This window comes from Mytilus edulis, chromosome 9 (assembly GCF_963676685.1).
Source record: "Mytilus edulis chromosome 9, xbMytEdul2.2, whole genome shotgun sequence".
NCBI classification, from domain to species: domain Eukaryota; kingdom Metazoa; phylum Mollusca; class Bivalvia; order Mytilida; family Mytilidae; genus Mytilus; species Mytilus edulis.
The window spans coordinates 18744199-18766051 of NC_092352.1; the positions used below are offsets into that span (position 1 = coordinate 18744199).

Consider the following 21853-nt stretch of genomic DNA (forward strand, 5'->3'; position numbering starts at 1 on the left):
AAGGACTACCTTAATTTACAAAATGTATGTTTTAAAATACATCTATATGATAATTTCAATGACAGATGTGGAGTTCAAACCTGATTGGATTGTACGTATATTTTTTATTACACTGCACTTACTTCATACAAACAACCTTTCACTAGTCATAAGCTAAACTGCTCTACCAATAGATCAGTTTGTAGATCTGGTTAAGAAATGAATTCAAACTGCAATTTGATAAAATATTAAAGCAATAGACCTCTTTCGAGTTTGTCCGTCACCAGAAAAAACTTGTCAACTATGCATGCCTTTATGACGTCATTTACCAGATAGAGGTGATTGCCTGTATCCCTACACTTTTATCGTTCATCAAGCGTCTTAGTGATCGTCCTTATGCAGGATAAACTAGAAATTCCCTTATGATAGCAGGGCTGGATACAATTATAAGAATCTATTTTGCTGTATAATTCGTGCAATATAGCATTATCATTTTCCACCAATTGCTCACAAAGGAATGGAAGTGACAACGCTCCTTGATGCACATATGATATAAAAAAGATGTGGTATGATTGCCAATGAGACAACCGTCCACAAGAGACCAAAATGACACAGAAATTAACAACTATAGGTCACCGTGTGGCCTTCAACAATGACCAAAGCCCATACCGCATAGTCAGCTATAAATGGCCCCGAAATGACAAGTTAAAACGAGAAAACTAACGGCCTTGTTTATATAAAAAAAATGAACGAAAAACAAATATGTAACACATAAACAAACGACAACCACTGAATTACAGGCTCCTGACTTGGGACAGGCACATACATGTACATACATAATGTGGCGGGGTTAAACATGTTAGTGAGATCCCAACCCTCCCAGAAAAATCAGTTGAAAAAGGCTTAACTTATATATGGACAAAAATACAAGTGGACGTGGCCAGGGACTTGTACATCCTGACAACAACAAGACACTAGGAACAGATCCGAGAGTACTCACAGTTATCTGACAGCTTGTTCAAAGCCACTAACAACTAATAAAAAAATCATGCATCTGAGACTAAATTATCAATTCGTAAACATCCAACATCCAATGGATTTAGTTTAAAGACGTCATGAACAGTCAGAGAAAAACATGACCTTGTGCAATGCCAAGTTACAGGTATCGACAGATTGAAGATCCATGAATGTGTATATGTAAATAAGATACTAGTAATATTTAGTTTGCTTTTAATTTACTGATAACATGGCTAAACATAGTATATAGGGGTAAATTGCTGTTTTTGGCTAATACATTGTATCTCTGAAACCAAAGCATTTAGAGCAAATATGACACAATAAAATTGTTCATTAAGTCCATATCTAACTGTCCTGAAATTTTCAGACAAATCAGGCAACCCGTTGTTGGGTTGCTGCCCCTGATTTGGTTATTTTGAACAGCGGTATACTACTGTTGCCTTTATTTAATAAGAAAATTTTGCAGTTTTTTGTCTCGCTTGAGATGTAGGTATGCTGTTTCCGGCAGCGGCAGTGTCGGCGTCAACAATGTATTAGTTTGTGATTAAGTCTAGTTTATGGTGAACCACTAGTGGTAAGTCAAAGATATTTGGTATGCAGTTGTATAAGTGTTGGCACATCTCATTTCCATGGAGATTATTTGACCCCGCCCCCTCAGTTATGCTTTATTGACTGAAACTTTTGCTTAGTTTTCATGTATTAGTTTGTGATTAGGTCAGTTTATGGGGAACCACTAGTGGTAAGTTAATAATATTTGGTATGCAGTTGTATAAGCATCGGCATATCCCCCCCCCCCCCCCCCCCCCAAATACATGGTCTATTGACTTTGAAATATTTGCTTAGTTTTAATATATTAGTTTGTGATTAGGTCAGTTTATGGGGAACCACTTGTAGTAGGTTAATGATAATTGGTATACAATTGTATAAGCATTGGCATACCTCATTTCCATGGAGACTATTTGGCCACGGTCCCTCAGTCATGGTCTATTGACTTTGAAACTTTTGCTTAGTTTTCATGTATTAGTTTGTGATTAGGTCAGTTTATGGGAAACCAGTAGTGGTACATGTAGCTAGGTCAATGATACTTGGTATGCAGTTGTATTAGCATTGGCACATCTCATTACCATGGAGATTTTTTAGCCATGTACGGTACCTTCAGTCATGGTTCATTGACTTTGAATATTTGCAAAACTTACATGTTAAAGTGTTGCTATTTTTCTTTCAACATTTGCATTATCGAAATAACAAAAAAGCGAGACATATCTCTGTGATAACAGTTTATGTTTGTTATCTTCAATATTATCTTAGATAGAGATAAACTGTAAACAGCAAATATGTATAGCAACAATTATGTTTCACTCACCTTATGTGTATGCAAAGTTTTACCCTCTTTCTCAACCATACACACCTCCAGCATATCTGCATACACATCCAGACTTTCTCATGTCACTCAAAGCAAAAAAAAAGGTTGAATATTACTGAAACTATACTCTCATTCTGAAAAAAAACCCACATCCTAGACAAAAAAGTTTATAACGTGCATTAAAAAATTAAAATTAAACGTGTACAGGCAATAAACTTAAACTGTTGTTCTTCAATCAATAACTCTTTGACAAATGCTTTTAAAGTTGCCTCGTGTTTCAACTAATACTGGATTAGTCCTGAATGTAACCTTTATGGCTTGTTTCATTCTTATCTAACTATAGTGGAATGTAATTCAGCATACTTTAATTTTTGGATGTCTAACAAAGACTCGTCCTGAAATTTCCAGACGAAAAAGACAGGCAAAAAATTCAGAATTGGACAGGCTGAATAAGGAACTATTTGAAACAGCATTACAATAACTTGCATGATCTGAAAATTTTTCCATATGATATTTGTGAAGGAAAAACAATTGAGAATTCCACAATTAAGAAAATTGCAGCAGATCTGTTAAAAAGTAATGATAAATTTATCTGAAATAGTAATTTATTTATATCTCTCAAATTTAATGTGAAAGGTAATTCCATTATTATTAAATCAGTAATTAAGATAATAACAGACAACAAAAAAATAACAGACTTTGGAAAAAAGGGAGAGGGCTTTAAAAAATTGACCTGTCTCCAAGTTCCTATGCATTTTGACACCTGTTCTGAAATTCTCCAGACATAAAATCTTTTACAAAAATTCACTCTACAACAGTTTACATAATTTCAACCAAGCTCTAAATGCCCACGATTTCGCGGGTGTGTTCTAGTAAAATTTAATTGTATAGAATATTATAATTCTAACAAACTCTACATGTTGTAGAATGTACACCATGTATATCTATGCATATGAGGTCAGAGGAACAATATGTTTGTTTCATCGACATGCTGTGGGTTTTTTATTTGAATTATTTCACATAATGTTATCCTGGTGCTTTATATAGCTTACAATCAAAATTGTAATAGGTTGAAATAAGCTTACTGTTAAAGGCTGTAATGAGCTTTAGTTGTTTACACCCTTCTCCTTAATGCATTGGTGGATATTTCTCTCATTTAGCATTCACTACACACCACATCTACTGTTCATATTATATATTTTTTTTAAATTTCAGAACCAGAAACAAAAGGTTGAAGGTAATGTCTGTGATGAGAACTCTTGAAAGAGACCTACAAGGCCAAAGTGAGGATGGAAATGAGGACATGGACGATGATAGTGAAGTTAGCTGTGGTGTTTGTTATGATATTTTGATATATCCAACAACATTACGATGTGGTCACAATTTTTGCCGTCCATGCTTGGCACAATGGTTTTCTACCTCAAAGAAAAAAGAATGTCCTATCTGTAGACAAAAGTACACGGATAAACCAGAAATCAACAATCTTGTTAGGTGTGTATTGAAAATAAAGGAAATTTATTGTAGCTTTTAATTGTTATTGAAATGGTGGGACTTGCATGCATGGGTCCCTTCAATATTGTTTTTAGAAAGTCTTTCCTGAAAGCTTTTTTCCTGAGATTGAGGTTCAAATCTCATGTTTCAAAAAATAATTTTAAAAAATCTGACTTTCTCCTCTTTTATTATTATTTTTGAATGTAAAATAGTTGCAGTTCATTTTATAAAATGAGGTTACTGTGGATTCGTTAATGTTTGCAGAGATTCAGTTTTCATTGATTTTGTTTGTGGACATCTAATTTAAGTGCTACATTATAGTGTAAATTTCTTACAGGCTTGTATGAAAACTACAGTATGTCAAAATCAATAAATTAGATATCCACAAAAATTCAATATTTTCTCTATAGATCCATGAAAAATTGAAACCTAGGAAAAAAAATTAATCAACAGTATGATTTACTAACTTAATTTGGTTTTCATACTGTAAGTTACCAACTATTAAAAATTTCATCAATGTGGAAACTGATTTTTAGAAATTTGATAACATAATTGGAAAAAGATGATTCAACAAATCTCTAATAGTTAATAGACATGACTTTTTATGCCCCACCTACGATAGTAGAGGGGCATTATGTTTTCTGGTCTATGCGTCCTTCCGTCCGTCTTGCCGTTCGTCCGTCCGTCTGTTCGTCCCACTTCAGGTTAAAGTTTTTGGTTAAGGTAGTTTTTGATGAAGCTGAAGTCCAATCAACTTGAAACTTAGTACACATGTTCCTTATGATATGATCTTTCATATTTTTAAACTAAATTAGACTTTTGACCCCATTTTCATGGTCCACTGAACATAGAAATTAAAAGTGTGAGTTTCAGGTTAAAGTTTTAGGTCAAGGTAGTTTTTGATGAAGTGAAAGACCAATCAACTTGAAACTTAGTACACATGTTCCTTATTAGTTGATCTTTTTACTTTTAAGGCCAAATTAGATTTTTTACCCAATTTCACGGTCCATTGAACATGGAAAATGATAATGCGAGTGGGGCATCTTTGGACATATTCTTGTTATATGTAAACTAGTGAGGGGTTCAAAATAACTTATCTTATTGATAAGCTAGAAAACATGAAAGCTTCTGACCTAGAATACAGATGTCTTTTTTTTATGCCCCACCTACGATAGTAGAGGGGCATTATGTTTTCTGGTCTGTGCGTCCGTCCGTCCGTCTGTCCGTTCGTTTGTCCGTTCGTTCGTCCGTCCGTCTGTCCCGCTTCAGGTTAAAGTTTTGGGTCAAGGTAGTTTTTGATGAAGTTTAAGTCCAATCGACTTCAAACTTAGTACACATGTCCCCTATGATATGATCTTTCTAATTTTAATGCCAAATTAGAGTTTTTACCCCAATTTCACGGTCCACTGAACATGGAAAATGATAGTGCGAGTGGGGCATTCGTGTACTGAGGACACATTCTTGTTTTACGATGTTTCTGTTTGTCATATATACATTGTCTTTGATCACACTCACCATGGTTCAGTGATAGCTTAGAAAAACTGTATATTCTTTTGTTCAGCAAATTTCTGTCTTATGCTTAATATTTGATAGACTAGCTATATTTACTGTAAATGGTATCCTTGCATGATTAAGGTGTCTGTCAGACAAAGTCAACCCCTTTACCCCATTTCATTGATCAGTGATCAAGGTTATAGTGAAATCATTAGAGATTCTGACCTTGACTTCTTTTAGATGCTTCATTTGTCAAAGTTAAGATTTTGTGGTTTGTTCCGTTTTCTGAGATATACTATAAGTAAAAGGTTAAATACATGTATTTATGGTAAATGGATAGGTTGTAAAGTATACATATATGTTTGGCATTGTAGTCTGACCCTAACTTCATATGCATAGTTCATTGTTCAATGTTATGTTTCCATGGTAAGATTTGTTTCCCATATATATACTCTCAGCAACTGATCAAAAAAATTGTGGATTGAATGTCTGTCTGACATAGTTCAATTTACCATGACATCATCCATATGGCTCATATGTCAACTTTAAATTTTCTTGGTTAGGTCTCTTTGTCAGATATTTTAAGCAATATGGAATGATTGTAACGTGTCTATTTGGCACGGTTCATCTGAATTTGCCCTCATCTACATTGAATCATTGATAATATTAAGTTTATATAATGCTTGTAATGCAACCTTTATCAGTCCATTCTTCCATCCAACTATCCTTCCTTAAATCCTTACATTTTACCCTGTGTGTGTCCAAAATATAAGTCTACAGTATTGATATTGGGGTCAATAGGTCAAAGTTCAAGTTGAAGGTCGCTGTTAAATAATATAGTATATTTTTCGGTAAAACAGTATTTCCTGGTGGTAGCAAATTCCCTTGCCTGATTCAAATGAAAAGATAATAGGTCCCTATTTAGGCAAAGAAATTTAAAAGCTTTTTTCCATTGAATTCTTCAGGAAAATAATGTCTTATAAATGCCTAAAGATTTGAAGTATTATTTAACTTCTGTTTAATATAACGAGGGTATAATGGCAAATAAGGTCTATGCCCTGTATTTCACATTTCATATAAGACTGATTAAATAGTTTAAGATACCTTGTAAAAGGGGTCAACATCTACTATTACTACAATAGAAAGAAAGAATCAAGATTTTAAAACAAAATTTCATGCATATTTGTTGACAAAGTTTAAATTGAACATATAATGCTAGGTATGATGAAGAGGCATACAATTATGACATTGTCATTTTCAGAACATTGACAGAAAAAGCTTTCAAAGAAAAAATAGAGGAGAGAAAATCTACTATTATGACATCAGAAATGAAAAAACTGGTTGAGGAATATGACAAAGCTATGACAGTCTCTGTACCATCTAACTCAATCAATTTTAACTGGGAAAGAAACAGGAACAGAAATGGTGCAGATTTTTGTTCTGGGATACTTTTCATGTTAGGAATAATGACTGTGAGTAAAAAAAATAGGGTAGCAGGTTAAAAGTCACATTAAAAAGGGTTATAAAATATAATAGATATAAGAAGATGTGGTATGAGTGCTAATGAGACAACTCTCCATCCAAGTCACAATTTATAAAATAAACCATTATAGGTCAATGTACAGTCTTCAACACGGAGCCTTGGATCACATCATACAGCACGCTAAAAAGGGCCCCAAAAATGATTAGTGTAAGACCATTCAACTCGGAAAACCAACGGTTATATAAAAACAAAAAACGAGAAACACTTGAGAAACACTTTTAAACAACATAAACAGACAATTTATATGACAGAACGTTCTTGGTATTCCTAATTATTGGAAGAATTTTATTCACATAAGTAGTATACCTAAAACGACAAAGTTATATTTCATTTACCTGTAGATATTATTAAAACCGTTTTTTTTCTCTCAAAAAGTGATTATTTTCGAAGGGTTAAATACTTTGCAGTGGTGTCTTGCTATGGCTTTGTTTGGACTTGTTTGTTTGCTTTTTGGCCTTGGATGTTTGTCCCTAATATTTTATTAACTGCATTTGCATTCAGGTATCGCAGATCAAATTAATTCGTTCATAGTGTGCTAATTTACGTTTTTTGATTGAGTTAATCCTTCCAATTGATATAATTATTACGATACTATCCCAGTGACATTATGTGTGTTAATAAAAACCTTGCAATAATTTCAGAATTTACAATAATATGTATTATCAAAATAATAGCTAACCAAAATTGTTTACTCTTATAACTGGTTACTGCCTTGTTGTTACTAATCGCAGCGATGTAGCCTTTTTTGTGCTAATGCAGCGTAAAGCAACCAATAATCATGTTGTTACTAATATTTGCAATGTTAAAGTTTATGAGTAGGTCAGTCAAAGGGGAATCTAAGAAAATATTTGTTATGCAGTTGTTTTACCATTGGCCCATCTCATTTCCCTGCAGAATATAACGTCTTGCCTCCTTTGCCATTGTGTATTTTACATAAATGAATTTTAAAGTCAGCCCCTTATAAGATGTCTATGGTATTTTGGTAGGCTGTAGTATGCATTGTCATGTCTCATTCCATTGAGTTTTTTTTAGAGCTGCTCCCAAACTGTATAAAAAGTATACATATTTTGTAGATAATATACTTGGTATGGTACTGGAGAAACACTGATGATGATTTACTGACAAAGAAGCATGTCAGACACTGGACAGTAGAGGATGTTAACGCATGGTTATCAAGTATGCCATGGACAGAATCATACAGGGAGAATTTCACCAATAAGTCAATTGGTATGTTGGTCAAAGTATTTATATATCTTAGTTTTAATAAGACTGGAAATAAAATCGGGAGAGTGCTAAAAAAGTAGCTGTTTAGTAACAGTAATTAAAAGAAATTATGATCGAAGAGTGGTTAGTGCTGTAGTGCTTTACAGCGGCTTTTGTTTAATCTGTTATGAAGACTTTTACTTATTATGATAGTTTAATGGTAACCACTTGACTTGTCATTTGGACCAATATATATTTGGTAGGCTGTTAATAACTTTTTGCAAATGTCATCGAAGTCATATCCACACTTTCACCTAAGATAACAGTAATACTGTTCATATTAGCTGGTGATTGTCAAATGACATTTTAATACCTCATTTTTATATTTTATATTTTTATATTTTATGTTCTAATGGTCAGGTTAAGTTTTCAGGATGAGGTCTGTTCCAACGTAATTTCATATGATACGTTAACAATATATAGTATTTTGATTTGTTACAAAAAGTATACTATATATCCATCTGACATGCTCCAATGGTTATAGTGAGGTTATTTTTTTAGGTTGACCCATGTTAATTAGTAATAATACTTGATAGGTCTACCATGTTGATGGTTAACATACCATTATAGGTCAAAAAGACAAAAAGAATTCCACAGTACAATCACATACTGAAATTTCAAAAAATTAGATCAAATGAATTTCTATTAGACCTACAAAGTACTTTAATGTTAATTTTCAGTGATTCCAATGGTAAGTTCTCATGATGGATATGATTTATTTTTATTTAAGATGGCCGACTGCTACTAGCATTAGATGACGAAGGGATGACATCTGTATTGAATGTATCTGTACCATTACACAAGGCAGCCATTTTAGCAGCTATAGATAGTCTGAGAGAAACTGGAATGAAACACCCTTCAGATTTATGGGAATATAAGGTAAGGAATGGTGCACTCATCACTGAATAATTTCAGTCAAGATTTTCCCATTAAAATGATGGAAAAACCTAAACTGTACAACTTTCAATCTTTTTATTCGGGGCCATAGTGATAATTCGACGCTTCCATATAGTCCTACAGTTTGATGGTCCGACAGTTCGATAGTCAGACGGTTCGATGATCCGACAGTTCAATAGTCCGACAGTTCAATAGTCCGACAGTTCAATCAGCCAACAGTTAAGGGTTATTTCTGCTTCATATGTATGCGAGTAAAAAGTATACCATTATAGGTCAATGTACGGCCTTCAACACAGAGCCTTGGCTCACACCGAACAACAAGCTATTCAAACAGGAAATCCAACTGTCTAATATATCTGGTTGTATATGTCAGACTATCGGACCGTCGGATTATAGAACTGTCAGACTATTAAATCGTCGGACCATTGAACCATATGACTATAGAACCGTCGGACTGTCGAACGGACCCCTTTTATTCCAATGAAAAATTAGTTTTGATGAAAATCAAACATCAGGTGATGAGGAAGTATTCATTTTATCTCCTCATAATTCTCATATAGAAAAAATATGTTGGACTTTCTTTTTTGGTAGAGATTGCATAAAATACAGTGCTGACTAGATATCTACATCTTCCAAGATCTATTACCACTTTTGAGATACACAAAATATAGTGCATTGATCATAACATTCTATACAACCCATCCATGGTCAATGAAATAAATACTCAGATATTCTAGTAACAAAATGATGTCATACTTGTGATGAAAATAACTGAACTTTTGCGAGGCACAGGTATAAAAATATCAATGATGTCATTGTTAAAGTCATCTTTGAAAAATTGAGTTGTCTTCCTTTGTCCAGAATTGTATTTGAAACAACATGTATAAATGTTTGATTTTACTTTCCAATGATAAATTAAAGCAATCTTGAACCTTCATTAATGCTTACAAGCAATTTGAATATTTCATAAGAACTAATTCTACAATTACATTTGTATCATTATATCCTTATGTTATGCAAGCAAGCAAATGATTAATCGGCAAAAGTATGTATTTTTGCGCCTGTCCCAAGTCAGGAGCCTCTGGCCTTTGTTAGTCTTGTATTATTTTAATTTTAGTTTCTTGTGTACAATTTGGAAATTAGTATGGCATTCATTATCACTGAACTAGTATATATTTGTTTAGGGGCCAGCTGAAGGACGCCTCCAGGTGCAGGAATTTCTCGCTACATTGAAGACCTGTTGGTGACCTTCTGCTGTTGTTTTTTCTATGGTCGGGTTGTTGTTTCTGTGACACATTCCCCATTTCCATTCTCAATTTTATTTGTATTTCAGTCAATAAACCCTGGATATGCACTGTTTCTATTATATGGAATCAAGGATTACCCAAGACTGACAATTCTGTATTTTTACTGGTATGATTACTACAACATGTTCCTGCCATTTGTACACTTTACCTGTCCTTCAGAGGAGTATGTCACTAACCTTAATATGGTAAGTACATTTTAATTCTGTCATGTTCCTACCATTTGTACACTTAACAGCAGTAAAGTATGTTAAGTATGTTACTAATTTCTCATTTTGCTATACAATTTGTGGAATCTCCCACAACATACCACATGATCATTTTTCATGTCGCACAGAAATTACATTTACATTCTGTCATGTTCTATACTATTTGATCCTTTTACATGTCTCGTAGAATTTACAGATTGATTTTGTTATGTTCCTATACCATTTTATACCATTTGTACACTTTATATGTCCGCAGAAATTACAATTTTGTTCTGTCATGTTCCTAAACCATTTGTACACTTTACATGTCCCACAGAAATTACAGTTTCATTCTGTCTTGTTCCTTAACCATTTGTACACTTCAATTGTCCTACAGAACAGCAAAGTATGTCTGTATAGCAAGTTACAATTTAAATTTTGTCATGTTCGTACCATTTGTTCACTGTAAGTGTCTGACAGAAAAGTATGTATCTGACCTAGATACAATAAGTAACAGACAATTTTGTGTGCATGTTAGATAAATCAAGATACCATGTCCTCAATATGAATTTGGTAATGGATACATGTACTAACAGTGTTTGTGACATAACATCTTGGCCACAAGTTTATCGTTTCTGTTTAGTATTAAATTTATATTAAGATCCATTTTGTTACATCTCGTTATCAATTTTATTTGGCAGTCGCCAATGGCTGTCAGCAGGGTTTAAGAACATCAGTTGTTTGACCTGTTAGTCAAATGCGTTTTGTTTAAATATACTTTTTCACCTTTTTGGTCTTTTGGAAAATGTTGTTTGTGTTGTATTTAGACCCTTCTACAACGAAATTTGCTTTACATGCACACGTATAAAAATTGCGGTTTTTATCCAACGCAATCATAGGTTTGAATGTAGTTTTCAATTTAGACTCGTTTAAATTTTTTCGTTTGGACTTGTATCATATTTTCCCTCCAGTTTATATGATCCATTCATCCTATATTGACTCTTAAGATTCAAGAGTCTATCTGAAATTGAGAGTAAATTATATGGCCTTCCAAATACCGTTTTGATCCCTAACATCACTAAAGAGACATATATTGTCAAAATCTAGATCTGGTGTACAAAAAAAATATTGACACCTTGTGTTTGTGGCATAACATCTTGGCCACAAGTTTATTGTTTTCTGTTTAGTATTAAATTTATATTAAGATCCATTTTGTTACATCTCGTGATCAATTTTATTTGGCAATCGCCAATGGCAGTCAGCAGGGTTTAAGAACATCAGTTGTTCGACCTGTTAGTCAAATGCGTTTTGTTTAAATATACTTTTTCACCTTTTTGGTCCTTTTGGAAAATGTTGTTTGTGATTAAGACCCTTCTACAACGAAATTTGTTTTACATGCACACGTATAAAAGAGGGACGAAAGATACCAAAGGGACAGTCAAACTCATAAATCTAAAACAAACTGACAACGCCATGGCTAAAAATAAAAAAGACAAACAGAAAAACAATAGTACACACGACACAACATAGAAAACTAAAGAATAAACAACACGAACCCCACCAAAAACTAGGGGTGATCTCAGGTGCTCCGGAAGGGTAAGCAGATCCTGCTCCACATGTGGCACCCGTCGTGTTGCTTTAGTGATTACAAATCCGGTAAATAGTCTAATTCGGTAGGTCATATTCATGAAAGGGAAGGGGATTGTAGTTACGACGTAAGGAACATATCCGATATCATTTGTGAAACGGTTATTCCATAACGGTCAACCAACTCGTGATGGCGTCCGTAAAATTTACGAAGGGATGATTTCAACTTCACCATTTTGAACTCTTGGTTTAATAGCTTCCTTGTGAGCAGCAAACCTCTATCAAGAAAATCATGATAGGAAATGCAAGCACGGGAATATCGTATCAATTGGGAGATATATACCCCGTATGCAGGTGCTGCTGGAATGTTGCTACTTAGAAATGGAAAGTTCACAATTGGAAAGCTGAAATCATCTCTTTTGTCGTAAAGTTTTGTTTTCAACCGACCCTCATTGTCAATTTCTAGATGTAAGTCAAGATATGAAGCCGACTTAACTGTATCTGTAGTATCCTTTATCTCTAGTTCGATTGGATAGATGCGTTCCACATAGTCACCAAATTTTGAATTGTTTAGTGAAAGAACATCATCTATATAGCGGAAAGTAGAGTTAAAGGATATTGCTAACTTCTTATCTTTCTTCCTAAGAAGTTCCTGCATGAAGTCAGCCTCATAATAATAAAGAAACAAGTCGGCGAGTAGAGGGGCACAGTTTGTTCCCATTGGAATGCCGACAGTCTGTTGAAAAACACGTCCTCCGAACGTAACAAATATGTTGTCAATCAAGAAATCAAGCATCTTGTTAATATCAGTTTCAGAGAATTTTTTGTTTGAATCAGAGTGATTCTTTACAAAGTAGGATTTATCCCTCCCTAAGACAAGATACTTGTATCTACGTTGGCCATTCTTTTTTATGAAGCAAAGTAATATCAACTCTTTCAATTTGTCTAAAATTGCAGTTTTTATCCAACGCAATCATAGGTTAAACATATTTTTCAATTTAGACTCGTCTATATACCGGTAAATGTAATTTCCATTTTTCTGCTAACAGTTTTACGGCTGTTATAATTTCAGTCAAAATTGAGTATAGCTCAATTGATGAAGACTCACAGAATTAAAGTCAGATATATCATAGGTTGAGTATAGAAATATTTTTCCAAATTACTGGTATTCATTAGACTATAATTGTTTTTGAAAATTCAGGTGATGTCATCATTTTACAATCTTCTATCTAAAAAAGCTGTCTACCGGTACTGATGTTGCACATTCACAATTGGTGTTGATAAATTAACTACACATACCCCTCTATATGTATTCTCCCTACTTTTGTTCCACACCCTCAGCCCAGATATCAGTTGAGTCTGACTGAATTCTATTGATAATGTGTGATTCTGTCCCTCTGTAAATGGTATCATTCACAAGTGTTCATCCGACGTTGTTAAATTGTTATTGTCTATCACTCTGAAAAAGGAAAGAGATATAATTTAATAAAATCTTTAAATACCGGTTTATTTTTTATAATAATAAAATTCAAAAAAATTGTTATATTAGCAATACAGAGATTATCATATGACTTATTAAATATCACATCCACATCTACATGGTAACACTATCCATCAGCAGATTGATGACCAAACGTAAAAAGATTGTTGATATGGTGTATGATATTGAAAAACCCATACCATATACAAAGACAATAACTGTTTAGTGTCTGTAAATATCAGCTGTATTTATACTAGGCTAAGAAACAGGTGTAATGTGAGCTTTCAGCAAGCTACTAGTCCTGTTTTGAGCTTGTACAAATACAGCTGATATCAAAAGAAACTCAATAGATATTGTCTTTATCCTGAAAATGATTTTATACATTGTTTTTGCATTGAAAGACATCGTTCCACTATCCATCAGCATATTGATGACTAAACATAAAAATTGAGTATAGCTCAATTGATGAAGACTCACAGAATTAAAGTCAGATATATCATAGGTTGAGTATGGAAATTTTTTAAAATGACATTTGGTTTGATTACACATTTATACACATTTTTATAAAAAAAAAATCACTGATGATTTAAAAAAAATTAAGATAAATATACAGCAAAAATGCCTTGTTAACCCATGAAATCATGAAACTAATACAAAGAAATTGTTTCCAAAGAATTGTTACACAAATTTAGAGAATACATATGTAAAAAAGGTGTTCCAATTGTTTTTACAAAATGCACTTGTGTTTATCTTTTGAAACAAAAAGTTAAGTTATGTCTATCCAAAGGATAGAATCGTCCAAGGCACTGACTTTCAAGGAAAAATCTAGATCCTAAACCAATTTATCTCTAAAAGAAACACATGAAGGTACATTTTTTTTTATTTACAGTTTCATATCAAAACAAAAGAATTATTGTGTTATTTTCAAATTTAAATGGCAACACTTAAACCTATAAACTAAGTAAACATGTGCAGAATTTTCTTGCTGTGTTAAAGACCCATATATTGCCTTTGTCTGTTATCTGCTCTTTGGTCAAACTGTTGTCTCTTTGAAATATTCCCCATTTCCATTTCAATTTTATTGACTGAAGAGGCAGGACCAAAAATTCCCTCTACAAATAGTTGGGCCCATCATATTCCTTTAGTTATATAAAATATCAGAAGCAGTTTTTAGGTGTCTGATAATTTGAAAAGGGTTACATTTTACAATTAAGTAATATATAGTAATTATAATCAGCACTGGTGAAATTAAAAATATTGAAAATTAAAAGTATCTGTAAACAGCAAGTTGTTGACTGACAGACCACAAAAAGTGCACACATGTAAGGCATGTTACAAAGTACTCATTAATGAAAAGCTTCTATCCTTATACTAGTAATTCTGTTCAGTTAAGCATCTGGAAAAAGTGATACCAATAGGACAAGGGGATTGCAATGTGGACAATAATCCTAGGTAATGGGTTATATGGATCAATCTCTCATTCTTTTTACATATATATTTTCATTTTTAAAAATATTAACTTACAAGACAGCATGATCCAACACTAACTCTTTAAAACAAACTTAATAATTGCTACATCATGATAATTTCAAATATGGTAGAATATTACTGCCAAAAGGCATCTTAAATTCCTTCAAATCAATCATTTTTTAAAAGGTGTTCACAAGAAGATAAGGTGTGTAGATTCCTTTTGACAAAATCCATGTATAAAGTTTTCGTCAAAAATTTATTGTCAATGAATTGTTCTGTTTTAAAAACTATTTAACTGGTGAGATCATTCAATAACTGCATGACTTTCATTATACTTTATAACAAAATGACCATGACCTTTGAAATAAAATAAACAAATTGGTTAACCTTCGAACAAGGAAATATAAAAAAAATGCAATTATTTGATGTTTTAAAGTTAGACATATGAAACCTAAATTGAGAGCTATTGTTAAGTAATAATGGCATTATTCAAATCTCTTCAAATGGGACAGGTTCCAACACTTTGTCAGTTATGTGAAGAATCTAATGAGATAAAATGGAAATGTTTACAATGTGAGTTTCTTTTGTGCACAAAATGTCAGAAACTTCATAGAAAGGTGAAATCTTCTGACCATCATACAATCATAGACATCAAAGACATTGCTTTATACCAGCAGCAAGCAAAAGAAGCTCAATTTTCCAGCAATTTCATATGTGCTATTCACAATGGACAAAACTGCTGCTTATTTTGCCTTACTTGTGAAGAAGCTGTATGTCCACTATGCATAGCAAACACTCACAATGAACACAAAATGACTGAATTAAGTGAAGGAAACAAACTTATTATTGATTCTATGAAAACAAAGAAATCTGGTTTTGAAAAGAAGTTAAAGGAAATAGCTGAAGTGTTAACTACACTAGAATCAATAAGGTCTTCAGAAGGGTCAAAGTATGAAAATGAGAAATTGAAGATATTAAATCAAGAGAAAGTTTTAAAGGTTGAAATTGAAATACTGACCAAAAAAGTTTTAAATGAACTAGGACAGAAACAAAATGAACTTGTGAAATCAGTAAATGACGAAGAGAATAGATTTCAGAGAATTTTCAAAGATATAGAAATTAGAAATAAGAAGATGAATGAAGCATTAGGTTCTGGCAATGTCCATGAATTGCTTAGAACATACAAGGAAGAAAAACAAAATACTAAACCAGAACAAACAAATCAAATTGTCACTCGTTTTCAAAGATTGCCAGTGTATGTTCCAGGATCTATAACAAATTTAGAGTCCTTTTATGGCCAGTTAATGCAAACCAGGGATGATTATGAAGAGAAAAAAATTGAAGTAATAAAACAGTACAAAACTCAGTTGGACATAATTGAAAATATTGTTTGCTGTGAAGATGGGTCTATATGGATACACCAGCATGACAGGGTCATATATCAGACAAAAATATCAAATGGATTATTGCACATCATTAAAACTGTTCAGCAGGCTTCCTTCAATATGGCAGCACTTTCCTCTGGAGATTTACTACTATCTACATGGGAACCTTACCTTGCAATTCTCTCTCACAAAACTGGATGTGTTACAATTACTAAATACAGCGTAGAACCGCTGCAAACTGTTGCTGTCCATGTGACTAAAGAAAAAATAATCATAGTGGGGGCAAGAGAACGAGGTGAGACTTTTCCAGTCAATGGTCCTAGGGTGATTATTGTGATGAATTCAAAAGGAGAAAGAAAAAACCAATATCAATTTGACAAGAAAGGAAACAAGCTTTTTACAGTTCCATTTAGAATAACCACTGATGTCAATGATAACATTTATATAATTGATCATTTACGAGAGAAAGACTGGAGTGGAAGAATAGTTGCCTTAGATCACAAAGGTGGAGTGAGGTGGATATATACTGGCCATTCAGAGATCAACAAAGAACAATTGTTTCAACCTAGAAATTTTGTCACTACAAAATTAAACAATATTTTAGTTACAGACCAAGACCACCATACAATTCACATACTTAACAATGAAGGAGAATGCATACATTACATACATACCACAGGGCTTGAAATTCATTTTCCAAATGCTATAAACATTGACAATAGAGATTTTCTGTATATAGGATGTAAAAGATACAGTGACAAAAAAGGAACAACAGATGCTCCAATATATGTTACTAAATTTACTGGATTCTGAACAAGAATTTAATAAATACTTTTGGCAACTGAAAGCAGCTTATAAATTTGAATACACATAAAATTGATGATTCTTTAATCTTAATGGTTATCATTTCATCACTGTTGTAAGATCATTGTCTATTCTCCTTATTGATTCTTACACTGATTTTGATTTTTGATTAGTCTAAATAAGTTGCTATACAGTTATAAAAATAAGAGGGTGTGGTATGATTGCCTGTGAAACAACTCTCCACCTGAGACTTAATGACGTAGAAGTTAACAAGTATATGTCACCATATGATACAGTCTTCAACATTGAGATATACCAGTACCTATACTACTTAGCAAGTATAAAAAGACCTCAAAGGTTAAATGTAATACAATTCAATGGAGAAAAGTAACTTAGTTTGATTACCTCCCTTACACTTATTGAAAATTATGTAATAAGAAAGTTGACTCTGTGTCAGAAACCTATGCTGTGTCAACTATTTAATTACAATCCATATTCAGAGCTGTATCAAGCTTGAATATTGTGTTCATACTTGCCCCAACTGTTCAGGGTTCGACCTCTGTGATTGTATAAAGCTGGGCCCTGGAGCATCTGGCTACATCAGAAATGCAGCCAGTTCTAGATGGTCTATTGTTTGAAATTTTACTTCACACATTGAATCCGGGGGGTAACTGACTATCCCTTTGCATATAACTTAGCCGACAGCACTTTCCAAATCATACCCTGTTCTAACAAGAAGTTATTGAAAAACATACCCTGTTCTAGACACGCTCAGAAAATGTATATCCTGTTCCAATCTAATTAAAATTAAATCCTTTAATTTTAATTAGATTGATCCTGTTCTAGACACGCTCAGAGCCAGAAAATATGCACCAGGAATGATCCTGTTATAGACCGTATAAAATAGATGCTGTTTTAGGCCCGGTTGTGGGCTGTATAACAGTTAAATAAGCGATCCTTTTCTAGACAAATACTTTGTTTAAAAAATGATTCTTTACAAAAATGTTCATCAAACTTTTCCTAGCTTGTACTGAAGAGAATAATTTTAATTTTTGTCTGCAATTTGATTATGATCAGTTTTAACATTAGTTACATTAAAGCCACTTCCTGTTTCACATTTTGAAATTTTAAAACATTCATTGTACAAGAAATGTTTTGTTATAATATTTTTGTCTTTGATGAAAGGGAATGATAAGTTATGCAGAATTCATGTAACCCTAATAGATTACCTGTAGTTCTGACCTTTTATTGTTTTTTTTTAAATTTAACATCAGTGTTTTCTTACATTGATTAACCAATTCAGTGGCGGATCCAGAACTTTTCCTAAGGGGGGGCCCGCTCCAGTCATGCTTCAGTGATTCCCTATATAATCAACCAAATTTTTCCCACAAAAGGGGGGGCCCGGGCCTCCCCAGGCCCCCCCCCCCTGGATCCGCCTATGCAATTAACCATCTGTATATTAATTATTAAGTTCAATGCAAATCTGTATTGTTACTTTTTTCAATGGTAAGATTTTTATTTGAAATTTTCCATAAACATATAATTCATCAGCCAGTTTCACAGTTTTAAGTTTGAGTCATTGCCCTTAGTGCTATGCTCCATCTTACATTAGAAAAGTACCAAAAAGATATTGTTGAATCATATTACACTAGCTATTAAATTTTAAATTTTGAGTATGAAATTTTATTGTGCCAGCTAAATAACTGATAAAATCACAAAAACATGTTGTTTAAAAAACATACAGGCTGACTGACTTCTTATTTATTCAATAGTATGAATAATAATTCAGAATGTTCTATAGCTATTCAATGTCTGTCAGCATAAAAACAATCTCACTTATAAAACCCAAATGGATATCTTGATACTATTTCAGGGTTTTAAAAAGATATTCACAAAAAATGTTTGTATCCCCTGTATAGAGCAAATCAACATGCTTCACTAAACTGCTATATGCACATATTTGTTTCATAAGATATAAATATTTCTCACATTAGTTTTCTACCATGACTCAAGTTGTAATGTACTTTTGTTGTCTATTTTAGTCGCTTTCTCTTGAGGCATTTCTAACTGTTCATTTCTTAGTGTAAATGATATGAAATAGGTTCATTTATATGACATCTTTTGAAAATCATTAAATTACAAGATGATTATAAGTAAATCATGCAAGATTTTAGAATAATCAGTTCATATTCAATATTTACTGTGGGAAATAAATTTGACAAAAACCTTGTGTAACTCTTTAGAAATAAATTGCAATGTTTATTTGATGGATTTGGAAAGTCTTAGATGATATTAAACATGAATAAATCACATGTATAAAAGTGCAGTTATAATGTACTTTTCTCTAAGGTTGTTTTAGTACTGTTACATGTATTTGTCAGACACTGCTAATATAATTTTTTTTCTCTGCCTTAACCATTGTAAACTTTTAAAATAACAATTTCAGAGAATTTTTTGCCGGTTGGATGTACTTCAAATCCTATTTTGTGCTTAGATTTTGTTTAATCATCAATTTTTCAAAAATAATTTCTCTTTCCTGCAATTCTTATAACTAATTGGGACAAAGTCTGAAAGGATTTGATGATTATAATCTACTTTAGTAGTGGGGGCTATGTTGAAATCACCTTTTTTTCTTCAATGAAAGACGAACACAATTTTTTGGTAACACGTTCATCTTCTTTGAAATCACTGAAAAAATTGCAATTAAACTTGTGTGGAATGATCATAAGGGTATAAAAATATGAAGATAGTGTATTTTATTCCTGCCAATTTACAACATGTTTAATTCACAAGAAATAAAACAAGAGGATTTAAACGACAAGTATTTGTCTTATATTTTATGAAGCATATTAGGTAAAGCCCTTTTTAACTGATTTTGATAGTTTGTTCTTATGTTGTACTGTTACATAACTGTCCCAGGTTAGGAGTAGGATTTGGTGCCAGCAAACAAATTTAACACTACATTCTGAATGTGCCTGTCCCAATTCAGGAGCAAGTAATTCAGTGGTTGTCATTTGTTGTTGTATTTCATATTTATTTGTACTGTATTGTATTGAACATAGATTAGGCCTTTAGCCTCTCGATTGTAAACAGCAAAAACATCAGTAAAACATGATCTTCAAAAGATCAATATGAAACTATCAATTGATTTGTAACAGGAGTTATTCCCCCTGATCATGCTGATTAACATTTTTTTAATAATTTTTTGTAATCTTTTAGAAAAACTGTAGACAACAAAGATTGTAAAAAAAAGGAATAAAGATTCTAGAAATATGCCAATGTGACTGGTCATTATTGATAAAAAAAAAATGAAATTGAGGTTTGCAAGTATGTACATGAGGCTTTGATATTATATTGTAAGTTGAGGGCCATATGATGTCAAGGACAGAGTGATTCAGGGAGTTATGCCCTTTGACTTTTGTATATGCTAAATGATATTTCCGATTTTAAAATGTTGTAACTTATGACTAACCAGAGGTCATGTTTCATATTGTCAATTTTTACTTTTACTGTTCAGGAGTAATGTCCTTTGTTGATTAGAAAGAGACACTTCGTGTTGCTTCCATTAGCAATAGATTATTAAACTTTAAGCAATGATTTCCAACTTTTTTACTCCTGTTTACAAGATATATTATAGTATACTATTGTCCTTTCATTGGTCTGTTCATCATCAAAATGATGGAAAATAACTCAAAAATGCTTTAACCAGTTGGTGAATTGTTTATATTTATTATTGGCATGGGCTCCCTTTCAATTTTCATGAAATTTTATTCTTTGAATAGTGAAGGGTGTATCATTCGCTCATGATGCAGCTCTGTATTTAATGTGCTCATGATGCAGCACTTTATTTAATGTTATTATGCATGACAAAATGTAGGTACAATTAGATTAAGATTTTCAATATTGATGGTCAGGAGTTATTGCCCTTGACATTAAAAGATGCAATAAAATCCCAGTTGGCTGTCATTTTAACAGCCTCTTGTATTTGATTAGGACATTTTGTTAAATAAATTGGAAGTGATCAAAGAAATGTTTTAAACATTTATTTATTTAAGAAAGATTTTATTGGGATAAATTACTGATGCAATGTACAGGTTAAGTAATAATTCATATTTCAATCAGAATAAAATGTTATCAATTATTTTGTTAAGTGATAAACTTCACTAATGATGTATTAAAGCATCAAAAGATAAAGCATTGATGAATTAGAGAACCTTTTCTACATTCAGCATGCTGTGTTACTGCTTGGTTATAGTTGATAATATATTACCATCATTTTTATCAGGGTAGATAATCTTTGTTTGTATCATACAACATCTGTTAACACATCTAATTAGTTAAGAGATTAAAGGTCAGAGCTGGTAATGAATAAAAAATTCATAATATAAAGTATACTTTTCTATTATATATATATTTGTAAATTTTAGAGTAAAAAAGTAATTTTTAAAACAATGGGTGTTAATTATTGCTGAGCTGACAATTTGAATCATCTAGGTTTAGGTCATGTAACCTCTTGGCAGCAGCAATTTTCCTTATTCATTGATGTATAGCAGATTATAATGGAGCAATAGTTGGCTTATTGTAGTGG

General features: G+C 32.5%; 2 protein-coding genes across 2 annotated transcripts in view; both read left to right on the plus strand.

The window, feature by feature from the left end:
• LOC139487760 (bifunctional apoptosis regulator-like) overlaps nt 1–21853 on the plus strand; it is a 43481-nt gene that overhangs the window by 923 nt on the left and 20705 nt on the right. Inside the window, exons 2-6 of the mRNA XM_071272825.1 lie at nt 3575–3850; nt 6606–6816; nt 7961–8114; nt 8881–9029; nt 10381–10539. Coding sequence (XP_071128926.1) covers nt 3600–3850; nt 6606–6816; nt 7961–8114; nt 8881–9029; nt 10381–10539 — 924 coding nt within the window. The 5' untranslated portion in view covers nt 3575–3599. The remainder of the gene's footprint in view (nt 1–3574; nt 3851–6605; nt 6817–7960; nt 8115–8880; nt 9030–10380; nt 10540–21853) is intronic.
• On the plus strand, nt 15454–17358 carry LOC139487759 (uncharacterized). The gene has a single exon (XM_071272824.1). The coding sequence runs from the start codon at nt 15556–15558 to the stop codon at nt 17272–17274; it is 1719 nt and encodes a 572-aa protein (XP_071128925.1). The 5' UTR covers nt 15454–15555; the 3' UTR covers nt 17275–17358.

Excerpts from the sequence above, each read along its gene's own strand:
- LOC139487759 (XM_071272824.1), top strand. The coding sequence starts at position 15,556 with ATGGCATTATTCAAATCTCTTCAAATGGGACAGGTTCCAACACTTTGT.